This window comes from Colossoma macropomum, unplaced genomic scaffold, assembly GCF_904425465.1.
Source record: "Colossoma macropomum unplaced genomic scaffold, Colossoma_macropomum, whole genome shotgun sequence".
NCBI classification, from domain to species: Eukaryota; Metazoa; Chordata; class Actinopteri; order Characiformes; family Serrasalmidae; genus Colossoma; species Colossoma macropomum.
In genome coordinates, this window is record NW_023494790.1 from 28332725 (window position 1) to 28356974 (window position 24250).

General features: G+C 38.3%; 1 protein-coding gene across 2 annotated transcripts in view; it reads right to left on the reverse strand.

Annotated features, from left to right (window-relative positions):
* LOC118809529 (growth arrest-specific protein 7-like) overlaps positions 1-22567 on the reverse strand; it is a 63143-nt gene extending 40576 nt beyond the window's left edge. The window contains exons 1-3 of one of the 2 annotated variants that reach the window (XM_036572940.1): positions 22100-22567; positions 9607-9727; positions 2315-2392 (exon numbers count right to left, since the gene is read on the reverse strand). In XM_036572940.1, the coding sequence (XP_036428833.1) occupies positions 2315-2392; positions 9607-9727; positions 22100-22279 (379 nt within the window). In that variant the 5' untranslated portion in view covers positions 22280-22567. The remainder of the gene's footprint in view (positions 1-2314; positions 2393-9606; positions 9728-22099) is intronic. The other variant, XM_036572941.1, reaches the window with a different exon arrangement.
* Between the last annotated feature and the right edge of the window lie 1683 nt (positions 22568-24250).

Below are 24250 nucleotides of genomic sequence, written 5' to 3' on the forward strand. Positions count from 1 at the left end.
AACCACAGATAAAATTAAAACACAGGAAATCTGTAATCAGAGGGCCTCTGTGGAATACACAGCACCCTGCAGCAAAGATAGAGAGACTCCAGTGTGCAGCATGCTCCAACTGAATGCTTTTCATTCCCTTCAAATAACCAGTCTAGGGCTACATATCACTCCATGTGTGCAATACGCAAGCATGTCTTTAACCAACCACTGAATGCTTCTGCGTGAGCATTCTGACCAATCTCAGATGTTCCTTAGAGGTTTCAATGAATCACATCAAACAAACATATATAATTTTGGTCAAAAATAATGCAGGCCCATCCTTAACCATGTCACATTCTTTAATGTGTTTTAATCTGAGTTTAATCTGAGTAACAGATAGAGCCACTGGACCTCTTGACTGTAAGGGTCAAGCATTCAGACGGGTTCCATTCCCTCTCTGTGTATGCTGCACATGCACTCACCCATTTGTAGAGAATACATCTAAATTTGCAGTGATCTTTGTAACGAGGAGTTGCACTGCAACCCTACGATAATATCTCTCTGTGTAGTTGTGGATGGACTGTTCTTACTGACACCATCTAATCATGTCCTGCACTGACATACTCAGCACCTAAAGAACAGTTGCTCTTCTGTTTCTTCTTATATCACACCAACGCATGAGCATCATGGACACTGAATGTGCATGTTCAACCACAATTTCCATGTCTGTTTACTTAAGTCTTTCCCATAGATCTGAAATCACAATGCAGATGTTTCTTTAGTCACTGTTCCTATTGAAATACTAGCTAGTTGAGCAGTCTTTGTGACTGAAGCTCCTGCCATCTGTGCCCCAATAATGAACTTCTTTCAAAGTCACTTAGATCTTTACCTCATGCCATCATGATTCAAAATTGAGGTTAAATGGGCCTGATCTAAATTTTTATACATGTCATAGAGTGTGGCAGGATGTTAATAGCTTAGTTGTATAATGCAGTTCACCTGTCTGGAAGCATTCACTCTTGTTCTGTGTCTCTTCTCATACAGGTTTTTCCTTTATCACTCATCAGTATATACACTCATTGGTTGAAAGACGCAGCCACTGTTGCACTGCTGGTGATGAAAATTAGAAAACCCTATGTAAATTATGCGATTTTCATGTGCAAAATAGTAATGGCCTATGCCAAAAATGTATATCAGTATATAATTAAAGTTTCTGATAGTTTCCATTTATATATATATATATTATATATATATATATATATATATATATATTAAAAAAACACTGCAGCTGTTTAAATCAAAACATATTTTTGTAGAATATCACTGGCTAAACACTAGCCCTACAAATCCGGCAAAACCGGTGCTAAATGTTTCACGTCTAAATGTCCACAAGGCTGAAGTTGTTTCTTTGTATTCCACCTTAAATGGAGCAGCCAACTTCAGTATGTTATTTGTCTCATGCATGCGATCCCCATTCACCCGTGCCTCCAACCACCAGACAGTGCTGGAAAATATTAGTCATTCACATTTGGTCCACAGCTTATTTTGTGCACAGGACCTCAGCCACAGTGTCATCAGAGTCAGCCAGCCTCTCGGGAAGCATGAGAGGAAATAGAAACACAGCAGTCATTCTGGTGTGCATGCTAGGCTTAGGCTAACCCCAAAAGACTAGCCATTCCTGCCTCAAAAACAAAGTGGACTACTACATATTCAACAGACGGGACAGTGGGAGGTGATCGAGGGTCTGCTGCGTTTTCATTTTCATTTGAAATGTGACTGAAATGTTCATGACTAAGGCACTCAGCTAAATAGGATAATGTTAGCATAGGTTGCACTGCTTGTTTGTCACATTATCTACACATATTGGTGTGTAAGGCACACTCTGATAATGCTGCAATCTGGTATTTTGCCTCTATCATGAATACTGGAATAAAAGGCATAATGAACTACTACCATAATTCCTTCTCATTACTTTTCCTTTCCATTGCTCCACTTGGGAACAGTTTGTCTGGATAAATTTTTCATTCCTTTTTGTTTTTGTCAAATTTTTATCACCTAAGATACTGCAATGTGAATTTTCCCCAGTATCATTCAGGCCTACTTCTCTTAACCGTATTGTGTCTGGTGGGAAAACTGTGTTTCTTAGCAATGAACACTTTTCGGGCAAGTTATGCAGTTATCTGTATGAATTTCAATAAGCTGCAGCCATACGCCTTCATGATGCAACTTCTTTTAATGCAGGAATTAAAATGAATGTCCAACTAGTCACTGTGGGGATTTAAGCCATTTGGGAACTAAAGTCTAAAATATGAAAAGAAGCATTTGGTTAGAAAAGCAGGCTTACCCGCAGGTAAAGAGTTCTTGTGTCGCAGTGATGTTTTGGGGGTCCCAGGGACACTGGATGGTCTCTCCCATGTAGTCTCTGCAACAGAAGGCCACGTCAAACCATTACCAGTGAATTACATCATCTAAGCAGTGCTCAGTTATAGGCTTGGAATGATAAGATGCAGTGAAAGCACCATGGCTGATATATACACTCATAAAAGTAGATTGCACAACTCAACTGAGGGAGTTGTGCTGCATGCACTAATCCATCCCTGGTTCTGGAGAGCGTTATTCCAGCAAATTCCAACATATACCTATTTACACTTGTTCCAACCAAGTAATGAACACTGTCTTCAAGTATCCTGATGTTATATTTTTGCTATATCGCCCACCTCTTAGACTGACAGCTGTCAACTGTGGATTGTCTAATATGATCATTATCAATTCACAGTTGTCCCATTTCACTCACATCATTAAAACTAGGGGGTGGAGCTTCCCAGAATCCTTACAGTTTTGTGGGGTTCGGATCATTAGCTCTTCTTTTTCTTATTTTTCACCTGTTCTTTTTTTTGTTTTGCTATCCTCATATTAAGGGCCTGTTCATTCTTTACAAGTGTCATCTTATGAAAATCTCACATTTAAAGTCACTGAGCTCTTTAGTATGACCCGTTATACTGTGAGTATTTGTCTATGGAGATTGCAAGGCTATGTGCTTGATTTTATCCACCTGTTAGCAATGGGTGTAGCAGAAATACCCAACCTCAATAATTAGAAGGACTGTCCACACACCTTTGGCCATTTAGTGTATCTGTTGGGCCCTTCGGGTCAGCCCTGCACTAAGAGCTAGCCATCAGATGAAATCTCCCAGTGTCTGGCCAAGAAGCTGGCTCTCTAAGAGTGAATCATATTTCTCCAAAACACGATATGGGAGTTATAAAGCCGGAATAAATGAATAGCAGGACTAAAACAGCACTGATAACATTATCCACAGGGATCGTTTTCACTTTATTCCATGCGACTATGTGTCATATTTCTATAGAGACCCAAACCGTAGCCACTGTGACACAAGCCTGTATTATTTTTTGTGCAAACCTTTGGCTCAGATGTCTCTCAGTGCTTACCAGTGGAGGAAGCACAGCCCGAACCATCAGTTCAGCTCCAGTGACATTCATGGAGAAGAGATTTGGCAGCAAGCGATCAGGATCCTTTCAGCAGTGATCTACAGTGCCATCAAAGGCCATTCATTACCAGACTCTTCCTCTCCGGTTCTTTGAGTTAGTTTCTAATGAGGCAATCAATACTATAAAAGAAATCCACTAAACTGGTGACGATGACATAATTGCGCTCAGTCTGCTAAGCAGGGTAGATATGTTTTCTTCTCATAAATGTCAATAATGCTATGTAAGTGTAATTAGTATGTCACTGATGCAGTTCTGATTAGGTTTATTCTATTTTCTAATGCAGAACCGGTCCCTCCTCATCCCTCCTGTCACTCTCCTACATCTGACGTGAATATCGATGGGCCACTTTACATACTGTGAGTATTCATCCTCAGAAAGGCCAGGCATATCAATGTGAAAGATGAAAGCCCATACAGAATCCGTCAGTGTCTTTGGATACGTAATGAAAGAGTAAAATAAAAAAAAAAGCCTGTGGATCTTTTATGAAGCTGCAACTCTGAACTGGAACAGATGGTTACCAAGCAACAAGCACCTGAGCGAACATATTAGTCTAATTATCGCATTCAGACCAACGTCAGCAAAAGGACGGCAGGGCCGAGTTTTCACATCCTCGCTATTGTCCCATTTTGTGTTTACTAGAGATTGATTTTTCTGTGAAAACACATCAAGGATATCATGTGCTTCTGATCTGTAATGAATATGAGGACTGCCGCCCTGTAAGTAATGAATATTGGCCTAGTTATGTCTCATGAAGTCCATCTTTTATTTATCACCATCTGTAATGGCATCCGCTGCGGCGCCTGCTGTTCCTGCATGACAATTTGCGCAAAGTCAAACCATTACAAACTTTATTTTTTTTCATTGCAAGCAATTTCACCACCTAACATTTCCAAAAAATTACATTTATTACGTCTGTTTAATAACATCAGAGTGTCTCTGTACTCTTCATGGACCTATGTAATTTAGTTGTCTGTGCTTACAGTGAACTGAAGTCTTTTGCCTATAAGCTCTCTGTTCTGCTGTGTGCTGTCACTTGCTGTGACAGTTTCTGATGTTTAAAGGATGAAAAGGACTGCCTACATACTGGAGTGCCCTAGAAGACACATTTCTTCACCATGTTTCATCAACCTGTCTCTGCCAGGGAGATTTCTTTAATGGATAAATGTACTGTGGGCTGTTGACTTGCTTTGTTTAGGCACATTCTGATGAACATCCTCACCTTCCTGTTAATTTTTTTTTTTCTCTCACTCACACGTCTTTTGGTTCCCTAAATAAACTTTCAAGCCAGCGGTTTCAAATGAGTTTTTAAAGGGGCCATATCCTTTCATTACCATGAGGCTTTTGTGCTGTTTTATGGACCTCAAACAACCATGGTTGATTTTAATATGACCATTTTTCCAACCTCTTTATATTTTAAAATTGAACAGTGTGTTGGTTACTGTGGCTTTCCAAATTCAACATATAGAAATGACCTCTGTTCTGATTGGCCACCTTGTATTATACCTCATACAAGCTGAAAGACTCCTTATAACTTCAGAGTGAATAGGCTGGGCTAATCTGCTGTAGGTCAGACAGGTGGATATACATAAATGTGTTGGTTTTCACAAAAGCAATTAATTCAAAACTGCTGTTTGAGAGGTTTAGTTTACATATCGCTAAGATCCTCAGATCTCCAAAATGATAACTTTATAGAAGAAGGAAAAAACATGCTTACTTTTTAAATAAGTCAGTGTAATCAGACTTTTTTCCAAATGATTTTGGGTTCTTTCTTTTGGTCCATTCGTCATAAAATTCGCACACAATGTAAAGAGCAACAGGCATTTTCAAATTATGACAAACATTGAAAAACAAAAAAATGGAGATACAAGGTTTTGTTCTGACAGCAGTGATATACTGACCATACAGACAAAGATGTGAATGGAATGTTTTGAAACTTTTAAAATACATTTACATAAGGGATCCAAATTTTGCCTTTTTTACCAATAACTGACCACCATGATTAATCATTAACTGGCAAGCCTAAATTCAAGGATGCAACCTATTAAAATATCAGCTACAAAACGACTCTGAAACCTTTTTGAAGCCATTGCAAAATACTTGCTATACACACAGTTATCAAATGAATTCTGTATTAATGCACTGAGATACTGAAAAATGTTCCTTGTATGCTCCATGAAGCAGAATACTGATAGGTGGGGCTGTGCATAGGCATGAAGCAATGGCCTGAAACAGTATTAAATATACCTGTAAGAACCTGACAATTACAATACGTTCATGAGTATATGACCAAAAACTGAAAAGTTTCACCAATTCCTGAATATACAATGATCTATATTCTTATGTAAGCCATCGCCGTCCACTACGACCTTCTCTGACTGATTTGCTCACATTGCTGTACTTCACACTTTGTGTCAGAGAACAAGAGTGAAATCATTGTCTGGCTTACCACTTGCAGATGTTTGCTTTCAATGTGATACACTGCTATAGTTTTGCTATCGTCCTCTTGAAAAGTGGTCCTGAACACCCCTACTTTAGGTCTCCATTTCATTTTTTACTAGGTCTATCAAGAGGAACAACTGTTGTACCCTCATGTGTACAATTCAAAAATGTTCCTCAACTTGAGTAATAAACCAGCCTGATCAAATCACATGTTGTTTATTGAAAATGAAATTAAATTAAATTACCTTTTTTTCCGATAGCATTGGTCAAACAATTGTTTATTTGTTGGTTAACTGTTGATTGGTTAATCATTTACAATCCTAGTTTGCAAACTAAATCAACATTTCAAAAAATATGGGACCCAAGGTATTATGAAGCTATTTAAGGAACCCAAAGTGGTTCTTCTACAGCATCACTCCAAAGCATCCTGTAATCCTTTCAATTTTATTGATGCCAGATTACACCAGAGTTTGTTTTCCACTGGAGTTTCTCTCTCTGTGGGCAACATGAAGCTTGTCCTACAGACATTTGTTTAAGGTATGGTAGGTAGAACCAGCAGACCAGCATGGCAGAGAGCCTCTAAACCACAAGGTTGCAACACAGAACAGGAAGGAAACCACACAACCCCCCCTTCCCCCCCACTACCACCACTACACACATACACACCAGGATCATCATGTCACCATGGCAATCAAACAACACAACACCATAATCAGAGACATCTTCGCACAACTGTCAAGAAGCCTTTTGATATCACAAAACTCCCAAAGAACAAGTTCTTCAGAAAAAGAACAAGAACTGTTTGGTGCAGATCACCCTGCAAAGGCCAGCTTCAGGGTGTTCTGAATGTGTCTTAATTGGGAATCTAACCCCAATCAAAATCCCTTTAACAGTCATCACTTAAGGTGCTTATGGAACACCTTAGACTAAACAGACTAGACAATTTACAGTGGGTGCATTCCATGCATGAGTCACTGTGAAGGATTAGAGTAAGTGACTGGTCGGAGCATTCATATGTTTTCTTGTTTTCACATTAACAGCTCCTCCAAGCTCCATGGAATTATCTTTAAAAGGAACAGCTGCCTCTATTACTGGCAGATGTGAAGGTGGAGTATGGCTGTTTTTAGCTGTCAGGACCACTGAAACCAAAGCCAGGTCAAAGTAATAGGAACCAAAAAGTCTTTAACTTTCATAAGCTGAGTGCTACTGCTGTGGGAGGCGTTCATTACTAGGAGTCCTGAGTCATAACAACCAGTCCATAAATCCTCATGAGCTGTTATTATGGCAACTATTTATGGTAGCTGCATAGGTTCATTTGTCCCATTGACTTGTGTATTCGAATGTCTCATAGTTACCAAACTCTTAATGCTATATTTTTACCCAACACAGGCTACAAGAGTTTATGACTTGCTCATAAGCCAAAAAACTTCCATTAACATCCATTATGTCATTTCTAAATAAACTGCCTTCGAGGTATCTCCAAATCTTGCTTTGATTTTTAAGAGAATGACTCAAAACTGTTTCTACAGTTTTACAGAATACAGTAGAAACTAGAAAATAGAAAAGCATAAATGAAATTATAGCCTCAGTACTTTTATTTTTCCAGCTCAGGTCCTCATTCAGTCATCTAGAGAATGCACAGATGGACGTCTTGTGGGTGGACAGAGAAAGAGTACATAGCACAGCACACTGAGAAGGAGCTTTGGCTAGACACAACGCTAATTGTTTAGAGACAATGCGAGGAGAGCAGGAGATATCTGCAGCAAGCCTCTGATCCACTGAGGCCATGCTGTACCAGCCAAACTCGCTCATTCTGCACTACATGATGGGCACTGGCAATAGGAGCAGGCCTATTGTTAACTATGTGTTCTGCATTCTGCCTAACCCTAAAAAACCATGTTGGAACACAGAAGGGACGTGCCTTAAAAATTAGGGATGCAGTGAAACTTCCGCTACCTGATCCGGCCAATATAGAGTTCCAATACTAAGTTTATCTAACCTAACTAGTCCTGATTTTTATACAATTCCTCTTTTTAAATATTTAAGTTTGGTAAAGCTGAAAAAGGCTTGAATGAATGGCATTTCTAAGAAATAACAATTTCAGGCGCTTAAGACTACTTATTCAGCTATTTTTGTATATTTACTATCTATAAATATATATACCTACTGTACATTCTATATATAATTAGTAAACATATTTAACAACTAAACTTAATGTAAAATATTTGTATTGTACAAAATAAGCATGCAGCAGCTTCTCTGGCTTGGCAAAACAGTGCTAACTATTTACTATTTATCACATCCGAACTTCCTAAGTCATAAGTCGCATTTTTGTATCCCATACACTTTCACTTCATCGCGGAACTCCGCTGGAGTTCAGTAAATATTAAAGATATTTTACACCTTCTGTAGCAGCATTTTTCTGTGTATTTCTCAGCTAGGTTGAAGCAACAGGCCACAAGACCACGCTGCACTGTGATGCAGCTGACCCACAGAGGTGCACTGTAGGCAGTGTTAATAGACTGTTATGCAAAAAGCCAAAAAACAAGGCTAAAAGCTGTTGTTACCCCAAGAGACCGGCTTTTCCTTCCATATGTCTTTCTAACATTCGCTTCCTTGATAACAACAATGTTCTGGTCCTAATGTTCTGATCAGCACACATAATTGATATTTCTTAATCAAACAATCTCAGCCTGCTTTGCCACTGATGTAGAAGAAGAACAGTGCAGGCAGTAAGAAAGGAGTTAAACAGGATCAACATATTCTTGCTGTCCAAAGAAAAACATGTATCTCCAAAATAATTACTTTACTGGAGAAGACAAAAATGTGCTTTACTTTTAATGTAAGTTAATGTAAGGACAATGATGTAAGGTTCCTCTTTACTTTACTGCTGGATGCCCCTCTAGGAAAAGGTACCGGTTGAACGAATGAGCGAACGGACAGATGAAAGGATGAACAAACAAACGGACAAACGGACAGATGGAAGGATGAACAAACAAGCGGACAACAGACAGACAGATGAGCTAGCTTTATAGCTCAATTAGGCCTATGTTACCATTTGCTTAGTTTGTTAGAAACTGTACACAGTCTTGTTAAAGCTGTATGGGCAGGACAAGTTACATCAGCCTTGTGATTGATGAGGGGACTGCTTACATAAGCAGTACCAAAGTTTAGAAACACCCACAGTACACATCAAAAAAGGAGAATTTTGGGGAAATACACTGGCCATTTATCGGACATAAGAATGTTATTCATAGGACATACATTGTGCATGTATTGTGTGTCCATCAGACCACTTAGAAAAACAACACAGATTTAGGTCTCCTATGTCTTTAAAAGTGATTAATAAGAAACACAGAAAAGATAAAGCATTCAAATGATTAAAAGCTAACTAATGCACTAGTAGCTAACTAAAAAAAAAGAATGAAAAGCCAAAAACAAGAATAAAAAGTCAAATAAATAAAAAATGACTAAAACCAAGATAAAAATAGCATTAAAATAACATGACAAACCAACAAAAAACAAGATATAATAATCTTAATGTTAATTAAAAAGGATGTAGAGGAAGCATAAAGAATTTTCTTGTGCAGAGATCTCCAAGGAAACCTCAGCACTTCTTATTTTTTTCATTATTTAATCTTTTACTTGTTTGTACAGTGGCATTGTGGAAAAGATATTCAGATGTGCTCACCATTGCTTACAGTGTTGACATAGTATCTCCGTCCCTGTGGTGACATGTAGCTCTTCCAGTCTTTGGGCAGGGGGCTTTGGCTCGGCTCCTCACCGGGCAACACATTCATGGAGACAGACTTCTGGATTAACAGAGAATGCAAAGCTTATCCTTCTATCAGCAGCAATAACACAAGCATGGTGTAATTAGATATTAATTCATTCTTGCTCGTAGCTCACTGAAACAAGCAGAACAATTCTGTCAAAAGTTTGCATTACAAACTTTCAGTTGATGCCCAATTTGTGTTTGTAAGTAGAAGAATAAATATTTTAGTATGAACTGATTTGATGAAAATTTACACAGTTGTATACAAAAGTGTGAGCACCCCTGGCCAAGTTACATGTTTTGCTGATCAATTTTTTTCTCAGTTAGCACATCCTCTACAGAGAACACACTGCTGAACATTGTAATGCGCAATTACTGTTTATTTGCCGAATTTAACATACTGGGCGAAATGTGGACTGTGCAAAAGTTATGGCATATTTTGTATTTTATTTTTTTCCAACTTAGCAAGAAAAATTAAAATTGTGCATTAAGATGCATGTCAATGCCACATATAATGTGCCATATTTAAGGTCTTTCTCTGAAAAGGATGTTCACTTATTTTCACTTAGAAAATCAACAAAACGTAATGTTTTCAAACGTTTGCTTAAGACTGTAGTTGTGCATACAGATGGGAAAACCCCCATCCTTCACATTTTGCCATATTTTTAAAATTGAAGATAAATTTATTTCACTGTGCAACTCATTGTTTTACATATTTGTAGAACTACATTTGAATATTATAGCAAAATTAAAGTAATAACTCAACTTCAAAGGGTTAATACAGCCATGCTACACCCATAGAACACTTGATCTCTCCATCATGTGACATTATGTGAGTTTTCAGAATGTCACAAGAATGTTACTTATGTTGTAAGAATAGAAAAAAATCAGCCTGGAATTTCCTCACTGTAGATATCTGATGTCTGGATTTAGACTCTGCCCACCTCACTGCTTTTTAGCTGTGGTTGTTGGCAACGTTTTTCCAAAGCTTAACTTATAAAGGTTTCCCATCCATAATTTGCTCCAGTTGAGAATGCTGAAAATGTCTCAGGAATGCCAGAAGCCTTTGCTCTCCTTTCCAAGACACTAAATTATACATCTAGCGTCTATACAGTACAGGAGCACATAATGAGACCTGGAGTATTCAGCAGAGACATTGTATATCAGCGCCAAATATCATTTTCCATAACATAATCAGAATGTTCTACCTTTCTGGATTACGGAACTTTAAACAATTCAGTTTCATGATAACTACCTTTTTTTTGTTAGAGAACACAGGAATAACAATGGCACAAAGGTCAAAGTCACAGTGGCTTAACACAAGCACATTTCCCTTGAGTTTCCTTTGTAAACAGTAGCACGTAGATAAGATGGTTCAATACTCCCCTGTAAAGAAGAATGTTCCAGCTGCTCAGCCAGTGACTGAATTCTGTTTGTCATAATGTAAGCCTTGCACCATACCTGCTGATAAATCAGTAGTTACAGCTTTATACTGGAGCAACACCACTCACGGTTCTCTCCAAAAACATTTGTAGCCTTAATAATATTGTTTTTTAGTTAAGTTAAGAGGTTGCCTTATGTTGGAGCAACATCACTAATGGTTGTCTCCAATCCATCTGTTGTCTAAAGCTGGAGTGACTTTATTAATGGTTTCTCCAAACCATCTGTTGTCTTATGTTGGAGTAAAATCACTAAAGGTTTTCTCCAAACTACTTGTTGGTTTATTTGTTGGTTTAAGCTGGAATAATGTTAACGGTTTTCTCCAAACCGTTCATTACTTTATGTTGGAGTAACATCACCAATGGATTTCTCCAGGTAAAAAAGGTTGCCTTATGTTGGAATAACTCTACTTCAAACCATTTGTTGCCATATGCTGGAGTGACATCAGTGAAGTATTTTTCTAGGTAAAGAGGCAGCTTTATGCTGGAGAAACACAACTAAAAGATTTCTCCAAAGCAGTCATTGAGTGCGTATACATGCACTCAATAATCCGAAAAAAATTATTTCTGCAGTTATCCGATTACTCCAGTCTAGAAATCTGATTAAGAAATCCGATAAAGAGAGCTGGATTTTAGCTCAGTAATCAGATTTCTCAGTGCATGTAAACTCCGATTTCTATCGGATTTCTCAGTCTGCACATGCACAAGAACAGATGGCGGATGTCGCAAGAGGGCAGCAAAACACTTTTGGAGCGGTGCTGAAACCAAACACAAAAGGACGGAGTTAAATATTCTTCATCTTCTAGATGATATATGTTCATATTTTCAGGTAAAGTGGTGCGAAGTTTTAAAAAAAGCCACATCACGATGTTTGAGTCTTACGTTACATTTACGTCACATCTTCTTCTGAGTTTATTGGCTGGTTGCTAAGTAGAAATCAGATTACTGCCTGACTCATGCAGACCTGGAGTTTCCCCATTATCTGATTACTCAAGTGCATGTAAACGTGTTGATCGGATTACTGATCAAATCTGATTTTCTGCAGTTGTTGGATTATTAAGTGTATGTAAACGCACTCACTGACTTATGTTGGAGTAACTTCATTAATAGTTTTCTCAAAACTATTCACTGTTTTATGTTAAAGAAACATTACTAATGGTTTTCTCGAAACCATTTGTTGTCTTTTGCTGGAGTGACATGACTAAAGGATTCCTCCAGGTAGAGAGGCTGCTTTATGTTGGAGTGAGCAACATTGCTAATGGATTTCTCCAAACCATTAATTTCCTTATGCTGGAGTAACATCACTCATGCATTTTGTCATGTTTCGTACTCATAAAGCCATCACTCAGAATCTTCATTGTTTATAAGCATGAGATCACACAAACTGGCCAAAAGTCACTTTGCCAGCTTGTGCTGGCATATGTAACTTTCAATAATGCATAGCTCCAGATGGCTAACTTACAACTTGACTGCCTTTAGATGGTTCATACTGTGGATTTCAGATCTGTCTCTGGCTGCTTACCTATGTTTAAAGCACAGACTCTGCAGACCTCACAAAGCCACTTTAGTCACCTCCATTAAACATCAGTCACTGACATTCAGGAGCATGTTTAGCCATTTAGTCAGCTGTCTCAGTGAGTCTTCCTGCCAACACTTGATACTGATCTAAATCTTTTAAATCTGGCGGGGCCATCCAAAACAGATTTAATCCATCAGATTAAATCAGATGGGCACTTGAGATGAAGAGACAAAAACAAAGCTTTATGTTACAAAATGTCTTTTACTCAAGGGTGCAGGGTGGACATGCCAGACCTGAGTGTTTCTATTTATTATCTACTCAAAAGGACACATGGTTCCCATACACAAGCCTAGTCAGAGAGGAAAAGAAAAGTTCACTGCTTTCCTTGTATGCCACTGGCATTCTGCCTGGAAAATCAGCAATACCCGGTCAAACTCCCAAAGACAGAATGCTTCAAATACCTGAACATGTGGAGGAGGTCCATCAAGTTTTTAAATATGCCCTATATTCTAAGCCTTGGTCTCTCTTGGTATCTTGGGTATGGTTACACTGGAATTCTAACAGTTCCAATGAAACAAAAGACATTATCTCAGCAACCACTGAGAGAGAAGTGGTTGTGGTCACTGTGATTAAACAGAAAACATCAACAGTTTCCATACCGTAACTGTTACAGTGACGTCTAACAGTCAGAACAACCTGCTTAATAACACAATCAAGGTGTATGTATAAAGCAATAACATAAATTAGATGTATTCCCTTTGATTTAAAGATTGCACAATACCATTTTTTACCATCTTGAGTATTTTCCAATACTGATACCGATACTGAACCTTAAGTATTGGCCTATGAGTTATGCTTAATTGAAGCACTTCACTTAAAAACAGCATCTAGGCATCATGCTCAATCTACTCAAACACTCTACTACACCCACAAGAACAACTACACAAATAAACACATTGCAACACAGCTCCGCCTGCCCTTGTTGTTGTCTCTTTTCTCTCCTTATTTACATTCTCTCTTGTGACTCTGCCATGTGCTTCTGTTTTTGTTTTCCTGCTCCACCCTTTCTCCACCCCTCTCCACCCCTTTATCATGCCCCTTACCTGTCTCTAGTCTATAGTCCCACCCTCTTGTTATTACTCTCAGGTGTTTCATGTTTGTTCTGAGTGCATTTACACCACTGGATGTTTGTCTTTTGTTTGTTTGGCATGCAAATGTAGTCCCATCAAATATTACAATCCAGCTTCTTCTTGTAATCCACTTTTTCATTTAAGTGTGTTAAAATTTCACAGCAAAATAACAAATAATAGTACAAATAATAACAAATAATAGCCAGGGGTCCATTCAATCCCATTACAAGATTATTTCTATGAAGAATATCTTTCATTATCTCTCATTAGAAAACGTTACTTTGTCTAGACGTGACTATGAGTCACTTTTTGTCTCTGTAATCCAGAGCTGCATTAAACCATAAACCTAAGTTTCACAAGACAATTATGCAAAAGCTCCTTATCCAGGGTGCTAGCCTTGCTCATGCATGTGTGAGTCAATCTTTCCTGAGCCACACAAGACTCGGGAAAAAAGTGGTCCATACACACATGAACTCCCATGACCCTGACCCCAACATCTGGACAGAAAGCTGGCCAGTGTCCACCTGAACAAGGTCTCAGCAGCATGCTGTACAAGGCTAAATATGTAAGAGAAGATTGAACTTGTAATGAAATAACAAATATGGCAAAAATGTAAATGATGGCTTCTTCCTGCAATACAAGACTCTCTTTTATATTTCACTAAATTCAAATCAAATAAAACATCTCTTCTACTTACAAACATCTCTTTTACCTATAAACATGAAAGTGGAATCAGCTGAAGGTTTAGAATCCACACTTCTGACTACACTGTTTCCACTTTCTCCATTGAGATATGACTCAGAAATAATTCTATTTATATACTTGTAATTCTATTTGTAATTCTATAATTCTATCTTGCCTTTGTTATTTCGTTAACAATCATCAGGACTACGACAATAAAGAATAATCGAAAGTCAAAAAAATGTATGCAAAAGACAGAATACGTTCAGTATGAAGAATGTCGTACTGAGAAACACTTTCTTCAGTTAAAGAGTCTCAGCAGTCCTGTTGTACAATCACTTATGTAAAGTACTTCCAGCTGTCATTTACACAATTGCCTGGAAATGGAGGTCAGCTTTTGGGAAACCCCACTCTCAGGACTTCATTAGCAGCTATCCTATTCAGAAGATTCGGGTCAGCAGGGATACACCAGGGTAAGTGCCTGCCTTCTAATACGTACAGTATGATGTAAAAGTCAGAGACCACCCTTTCATTTATTTAATTTCCAGTCGAAATAGCCATTAAGTTATTCATTAGTGTGCCCACTCTTTGCATTTATTACAGCTTGTATTCTTTACTTGGACCCAGTCCCATTTCTTATTTTTACCCCTACGTCTTGTTTTTGAGTAACTGAGTTACAAGAGTTAGTGGTTGAAATCTTCCCCTATGAAATGGGACAACCCTAAATAAAAAAGAACATTACTTCATTTAAAGTCTACTAGTGGTCATCTGTAGGCGACCCTGCTAGTCTGCAGTGATGGCTGAGGAGCGGTACAGTTCAGCAGCCTCACTGCTGTTCTTTAGTTAACTTTAGGGCATCATATGCTCTCAAAGAGGGGGGAAGCGACAATTATTTATTATCGCCCACCCCTAATTCTTTGGTGATACGAAGCTGAAGTCAGCTGTTTGCCAGCTTCTCATTTGAATTTTCCCGCTCCACCTTAAATGGAGCAACAGTTACATTCTGGCTTTAGGCATCAATACTGCTAGTCTATTTAAGGTGGAAAGGGGAATTTAGCTAGCTAGCTACCGAGACACTAGCTTACTATTAGCACTTTTTATGCTTGTTATGAAGAAAAGGACCATAATACATTGAAACGACATTAAGACAATACCATGGTTATCGTAATTTTTAAATGGATAAAATACATTTGTGGGTTTCTTTGGTCGTTTGCGCAGCCATGTTGCCGTTTTTTTCTCATAACACTCTGTTTGGAGTGTGTCTCTGAAAAAACATCTGGAGGGCCATGTAGCCCTAACACTTCGCCCTACCTCTCTATCTCAGCTAAAATCGGGACACCCTACCCCTAGGCATGAACGTGCAAAATGGAGGGCTAAGGGCTAAGCAGTAGGGGTGAGGGGTGAAATAGGATCGGGCCCTGCTTTCAGTTTTTCAAAGAAATCTGCAGGGATATTTTTCCACACCTCCACAGTTCAGGCTTTGTAGTTGATTATTCCAGTTATCTCAAAAACATTTAGTGATGTTGAGGATCTGGACTCTGTGGTGGACCATCCATTGTTTTGAGAACACCAGTCACTTCTTTGATTTGCAAATTTTCTCATTTTTTGTCTATTTTCTATTTGACTTTTTGACAGCTACACATCCTTTCATAGCACAGAGTTATCTTCTCAGAGGGAAGGATGGACAGAAACACTGGTGGATTTTTTCAGATCGGAAGCAGAAGTGGAGCTTAATTGTCTCTCAGTGATGAAATATTTAAGTACTGTTTATCTGATGGTGAAAGTCCAGGTCTTGCACGGTTGTTACGAGTCCCATTTTCTATGTATCTTTTAATAATTATCTGAACTCTAGATTTGAAAACTCTTGCTTTTTTCACTCATTTTTCTTTGACTGTCCCCTTATGCTAATGGATTATGAAGAGTGGTCTCTGACTTTTGGATGGTACTGCATTTTATCAGCTTTCTCACTTTAACCTTTAGAAGCGCAGTCATCACCAGAAATAAAAAAAAAAACCTTGTAATTTGATTTTAATACAATTTTGTTTGTTGCTGACTAAAACAAGAATACCTATTCTGTTTAAAGTGGGAATTCTAAGATTTCAATCAATACCACATTTGTGTTTGTAAGTAAAAGAGATGTTTTATTATAATTGCAATGTGATGGGAAGCTATTGTTGTGTATACAGTCTTGTTTTGCAGAAAACATCCTGTATTTTCTCACCTCATTTTGTCATTTCTTTATACTAAAACAAACAAAAAAGGTCACAAGTACAAGAGCCCAACTCGTTCATACATGTTAATCAAATGTAAATGTAACTCACTTTATAATCTATTTATAATCTATCACTAAGATTTTGTAATAGAATTATGTAATTACATTGGAATAGCACAGGAAAACACCTCTATGGCCTACACTCAAGATATTTCCAATTCACACTCTGACTAAATTCAGTAGCGTTTCTGTGGTTGTGGAACCACCTGTACAATTCTTTAACCACAACCTCATAAAGTTCCCCTTCTGTGATATCATGTGTAGCTGGCAGAAAGAAGTTAGTGTGGTTTGGCCCTCTGATGCTGCTAGAGCGCTGAGCTAAAAACAGAATTTCCACAGGCTGCCACTACTCACAGGACCACGTTAAAGACTAGCCCGGCAGATTCAGAGCAGTGAGGAGTCAATTACCAGCTTCTTGCAATCAGTCCGTGCTTGTGGACTGACTGGCTGTGAGCGTGGGGGACAGGGGGAACTTTCTCATACATGATAGAGATTTAATTACCACAGCACCCACGACTCACTTTCAGGGTAATGGAGAGACTGAGAAGTGCAAATTTCCAAGCCAGGCCCAAAAACACACACCAAAGTAAATCAGCAGCCTAAAAAATGTGCCAACGTCACACTGAATAGCTTAACTTGGTGACGCTGTTTGAATGTCACCACATGTGAAGCTGACTTCCAGATGCTGAGAAGTTAGCTCATCCTGACAGACAACACATGTGAAATGTTCCCCCATTTTTCTTCATCCAAATCCATCACAATATTCCTGTTGCAGCCTACAGTTCACTGTGGTGTTGATCTCATCAATAACCTCAATAACAAAACATAACAAGATCATTTCACTGACATTAAGAGTGGGCAAAAATGGCAAAAATATAACCCTGTATCTTGTGATTTATATGATATGCATCACAATACATAATTTTTCTGAGATTTGAAAAGAAGAGTGCCACATATAAAAGGCTATGAAAAATGACATAATAGTCAGTTACTTGTCACTATTCAGTTTACACAGTTACAGTTTGTTGGTTATAAATACTCTATAATTAGTAAAAAATTGGCTTTTTATGGTATATGTACTGGAAGTACTGAGGATACCCATTGGTAAAAAGTCAGTGACAACCCTTCATTTATTTAATTTCCAGTCAAAATGGCCATTAGGTGTAAGTTATTTATTTATATATTTATGTAAAATATATATTTAACAGAAAATTAGATATGTCTTAATAATTAGATATAATATAATTTGCCTTTGCCTTTATTACAGCTTCCACTCTTTGTTGGCGACTTGTTTTCAGTTTTTTAAGAAATCTGCAGGGATATTTTTCCACACCTCCACAGTTTAGTCAAATAGGTTGTATTTTCTGCTTCTCACAATCCAAGTAATTACAAATACATTCAGTGATGAGACGAGTTGAGGCCAGTCCATTGCTCTGAGCAGCTTCTTTGTCTGAATTTTTTGTCCAGCTTTGTCATCTATTACTTTTTCTCAGTTAGGGCTTTTTGACAGCGACACATCCTTTCAGACTCACAGTATTGAGTTGTCTCCTCACAGTTGATGGACAGCTACGGACTTGTTTTCAGATCTGAAGCAAGAGTGGAGCTTGATTTTCTCCTATCTCTCAAAGGTGAATCCTTTAAGTAGTGCTTGTCTAAGTGGTGACTTGTCTTGCATGGTTGTTAGCATCCCATTTTCCCTCTATCTTTTACTAATTTATTAAACACCAATACCAATATTCAAAGCTCTTGGAAACTCCTTTTTTCCACTTATTCCCATTTGACTTATGCAAGTGGAATATCTTATATCTGATGTTCCCAGATATCTCCAGCAAATTAAGTCAAAATTAGATTAATGAATGGTGTATATTACCATAATCATAACATATCATCATATCGCCTATTTTAATTGACAAATGACTGGACTGGACTTCTTTCTTGAATCTACTGTGATAACCAAAGACAGACCTTTAGTTTCCACTCTTTGAACAGTCTGACTTATAGTTCACACCACCAAATGGAAATTCCTAGCGCCCCTGCAACTGTAGTTGCCAAGCAAAGCTCCCCAGCTCTGTTTGCTAACAGAGATAATTAGCTGCTTAGCATCATGGCCATATCAAGTTTGTCATTTTCATTTGTATGGCCTCCAGAATATTTCCTAGGTTCTTGTCAGATTAATTGAGGCCACAGGAGTGACTCAGTTGAACAGGCTTGGTCACTGAACTGCTTCACGGTGCCACTTCAAATCAGAGGTATATGTGTGGTCTTCTTCCTATCTCTACTGGTTAACCTGATTCAAAAAAACCACAAGGCCTAGCTGTGGTGAGAGCAATGAACCTACAATACAGAAGAAACACAGCAAGCTGGTGCACTGCGTGTTTTTACCATGAAGACAATGAATTCTCTGAATACTGTGCCACGCATCCTCCATGATTACTCCATGAATCTCTGGCTTTCTTCGTCAAAGACAGGATATGATGCTGGGAGCACAAAGTGGAACATTGCTTCATCAACTGAAAACTCAAGGATTGAGTCACTCAGAGAAGTATTGCTTAGTGTTTCTCTTTTGGTTCCTTTTCTAATTTGCATTACAGTGTTCAGTGTACGTGCTGAAAAGACTATGAATGGAGCGCTTCTTCTATGTAAATCACCCAAACTCTCTGAACCATAAGTGATTCAGCAAGGTTCTTCAGGCCCTTCTGACAACACTATTTCATTGATACTGTCTGTTAGGTGTGGACAATATGGTAGAAATATAATTTCACAATACTTGGAGTTTTTTCTGATGCACAATCCATATTTGTTTAGTAAATGTTTCATAAATGTTAAGTTGTATAAAGTCTGACAAGTTGGAACAGACAACAAGAAACACATGGCACCACATTTAAAAAATACTATCAAAAACTATGTATAATAATGAGGCACCAATATGAGGATTGTGGGCCAATGCCGATATCTGATATTTTTCATGTATATCTGCTGCCGATATATAATATCTGTACGATGTAGAAATTGAGACTACATTGACTTGTATTGTACAATGACTGTATTTATTTCTGTTAAGTTACAAAATAATGTCAAATCTAAACAACCATCCGATACCGATATTTTTAAAGCAATCACCTGCCTTTATGGATTCTGATATCATAGTGCATCCCTTGTGTACAATGATATTTACACTACACTGCATTACATCCAGTTAAACAGGCCGAATTAGGACCTCTTTGTAATAAAACATGTAGTTGGTTAGTTTTCTCTAAGTAATATCTACAATATGCTAAGAAAAGCACATTGTGACATACAGCGACGTAATTAATGTGCAGTTTGTTGCAAAGTACTCTAATTACACAACTTTGGGAAATTTCAGAGTGTCAGTAGACCAGTTGAGCTATGAATTTTTCGCTCCTAGCTGCATAGTTTCCAGCATACAGTCAACACTGTGGCTTTCTAAGACCTTGAGCCAAATACTGTAGCAAATGTCCCAACATTTTAGCATGCCTTCTTAGAAGCAAGGGCACATAACACATCAACGCTGTGTCTAACAATAACATCAGTGCCACAGTCTGTCTTGAAGACCTGATTGGTCCAGCAACCCAGCCTATTTACTATAAATGCCTCAACCTTAAAGGGGTTTTTCAAAAAGTATAAGCAAATGTCTTTCAAACTTGCCAAATCAGAACAGTTCACAAAGGTGGTGATAGGAACCAGACGTCTACAGATTTTAATGCCTCTGAAATCTCCCTGACAGAAAGTTATTACATGAAATAGTTATGAATATACTGCCTGACATCTGATACATTGTTTAATGATAGATTTCTGTTAATTCTTTTAATGCTTAAAATGTATTTAATCCATTTATGGTGGAGGGATACATGCAGGGCATTGTCAGGCAAAATAGTCCCGAATGAAAACTTATTTTTTCAAATTCATGACTATTTTATCATCATCAGCGTTACATATAAAAACTCAAAAGGCACATGTAGGTTCACTGGTGGTTTTGGATAGTAAATAAAATGGCTTTATCTGTGTTGTAGACATTGTGATGTCTGGTTCCTATCACCATCACTGTAAAGAAATCAGTCTGTAAGTTTCTCTACAATAAACCATTTCACATCAAACCCTTCTGAATGACTGAATAAAATTTTGAAAAACTGGTGGGATTCCTCTTTAATGAAAAAAGTGGACAAATTTGGTGGTTTATGAGTAATCTATCATGCAACACGGCAGACAGGGAACCCGACCTGGCAGACAGGATAGCTGTGGAATGTGGAAGTCTTGACAGAGTGTGGAGACAGGTTGGGCTTATCAGATAGGACATACAAATCCACAAGAGAATTCGTCTGGGCCCCCTTCCTAACTGCCCTCTGATCATTTCTGGAGAGTCTGATGGGTTTGGAGACCGTTGTTGGGTAAGTTTAAGCCAAAGTGTCTCTCCTTAGCCACTTGTGTCCTTCTCTCTAGGCTGCAATAAACTACAAATGAGAAAGCCTGAATAAAAACAGCTGTAAATGATTCGCTTCCTGAGGCTCATACATTCCACACTGTCAGAGGTAGCAGACTGTTGAATCTGAGGAGAACTGTCAAGCAGACGTGTTCAGTTTTACTACTAATCCAACCATGTCAATAAAGAGCAAGCAGAGTTGGGCAGAATACTTTGAAAAAGTAGTGATGGCTGAATACTAAATTCAACATTATTGCCCCCAGTCGCCTGCTTCAGTCCGCTGCTGCCCCCCATAACCCTATTGCAATCTCCTGGACTAATCCAGCAATTTGCCATATCCCAATGACAAAATTTGACTATAAAGTGGTTAGACATGTGATTTTCAATCAATGGCATGTATGCAACCTGCCAAGAAATGTACACAGGTCAAGTACAACACCAATGCTAAGTTTATCACGGGTGAACATGTTCACTGCTGAGGAGACTGTTCAGCTCAGTCATCCCTCAAAGGAGTTAATACCTGACTTATCACATTGATTTATCATTCTTCTCAGGCTTTAGTAGAGTTCAGTAACACTGAGATTAATAACTGATCATCACACTGATTCATCAGTCTACTCAGGCTTTAGCAGGAACTTCTCTGTTTGCAAAGAATAAGTTCTTCCGTCACTTTACAAATATTTATTTTAAAACAGTTAATAAACAAGCACTGTTTCTTTTAAAGACTGTATATAGTTTTTAAATTCTCAAAGTATTCTCCAAAAATGTAAAAGGTAACTGTATTCTGAACACTGCCTTTATTAAATATAACTTGGACTGAATACAGATGCTTAATTTCTGTATTCTGAATTCTGTGTCCCGTTACATCCCAGTCCTGCCCACAAGCTCATATGTCTCATATGTACACACGGCCGCTATTCAAACACCTACCTCCACGACCTGAACGTAACTCGAGGGAAACCATCCTCTCACTCCATCCTTCTCTCCTTCCCACCATCCACCTGGCAAAGCCTGGATTATTTTGATCATTTCTCCAGCCTCGAACTTCAAGCCCTGCTGATGCTGCTCCCCGCTGAAGGCGTACAAACTTTTACAGAAAGATCCAGACATGGCCAACTTTTCCAGGCGCTCAGTGACAACAGGTTAGACCGTTTCTCCCCAGAAAAACACTCAAACTCGGTTTCTTGGTAATGACACACGGTAGCATTTATCACTTTAAACCTCGCCGTATTCCCACAAGTCCAGTGACGGTGTGGAGACGCCTCGTTTAAACGTGCTCCTCTGCCCACACCTCGGTGGAAAAAACAGACGACCAGCCCAACGGCTTTACTTCGCTCTCTGTGGCACAACACGGTAGTGACCCAACGACTCTACATGCATGGCACAGGCAGAAGAGACTTTCCCTGTTAATTTCTCCGCCCGCATTCAGACAAGCCCCGCCCCGTCTGCCACCGGATTGGACAGCAACTCAGACTCGCTCGCGGTTCACTCATCGAGAGGGCGGGAACAGGCAGCCAAACACAACACAGGATGACGGAATACGGGTAGGAAACAAAATAACGCGCACACGCCCCTTTCGTAGGCTTAGTACGTGTTGCTGCTCTAGCTAGCACTGCTGCCTGTCCCGTTTGTTCATCACATTGAAGGGTGGGAGGTATTTCTCAGTTAGCCTGATAACATTGGCAAATAAATAAATAAATAAATAAATAGCATATCCAGTGGGAGAAGAACTAAAGAACATTCCTTTTGGACAATCTTCAACTCCTGTCTTAGGTTATCCAGCTTATTGGGAAATCCTGCTTTGTGAAATACCCCCTTGGTATGTTTAGAAAAGTCTTTAATGTAGTAAAACTATAATAATAATGAGCAGGCTCCCTATTATACCCAACAAACATCAGATTTACATACTTTTTCATTATTGTTGGGTATGTGTGATTTTTAGCAATTAAAAATATTATGGTTTATTCACCTTTTCAAAACATTATTTTATATAATCAAAATTTATTTACATGTATATGTGCGTAAATCTCAATTACACAGGACTTAAAGAAAATGTGCTTGGGCCACTAGATGGCAGTGGTTCATCACTCTCCGGTTTTAGGCCAACTGATGCAGCTGCTGTGAAGTGAAGCTGCCACCCGTCCAAACATTTAAGATGGTTCTTTAAGGATTCTTTAGTAAAGGCAATAGTTCTATTTAGAACCATGAGCTCCATATAGAACCATTCCATGCTTAAATGGTTCTTTGCGTGGTGAAATGGTTCTTCAGATTGATGGAGAATGTGTTGTATATGGTTCTGTATAGAACCTTTTCGAAAATGCTTGACATCGTGACAATAGCAGAACCCTCTCTGGTGCTATATAAAACCACTTTCAAAAAGGTTCCATACAGAAGCATATACAACACATTCTCCATCAATCTGAAGAATCATTTCACCACGCAAAGAATCATTTAAGCATGGTTCTATATAGAGTTCCTTGTTCTAAAAAGAACCATTGCATTTGCTAAAGAACACTTGAAGAACCTTCTTTTTAAGTGTGCAAATTGTTTCCATTCCTGGACACAAAATCTCCCAGAATCCAAGCATTTTTATACAGCCGAATGCAAAGGTTTGGGTGCTTCTGGTCAAATAACAGTGAGAATAAGTAAATTAAACACATTCACTACAGAGAACTCTCTTCTGCACATTTTAATATCTAATTACTGTTTATTTGCTGAATTAAACATGTTGGGGAAAAATTAAAACATAACATGTGGCCTGTGCAAAAGTTATGGCACATTTTATATTTTATGTTTTTTTCCCCAAGGTATTAAACTGAGCAAATACACAGAAATTCTGTATTATAATTATCAGGCAAATGCCATATTTGTTTCCTGCAGAGGACATGTTAAATCATTTTCACTTCAATCAGGAAAACATGTTATTTAACAGGGGGTGTTCAAACTATTTTATACGACTGTACGTTAGCATTTCTTATGAAGTTTAAATTAATTATTTTCATCCAGCGGAGCCATTGTATACAAAGAATGGGTTTGATTTGCTCAGATTACTGTTAATGGAGGGATAAGTGTTTGTGAAAG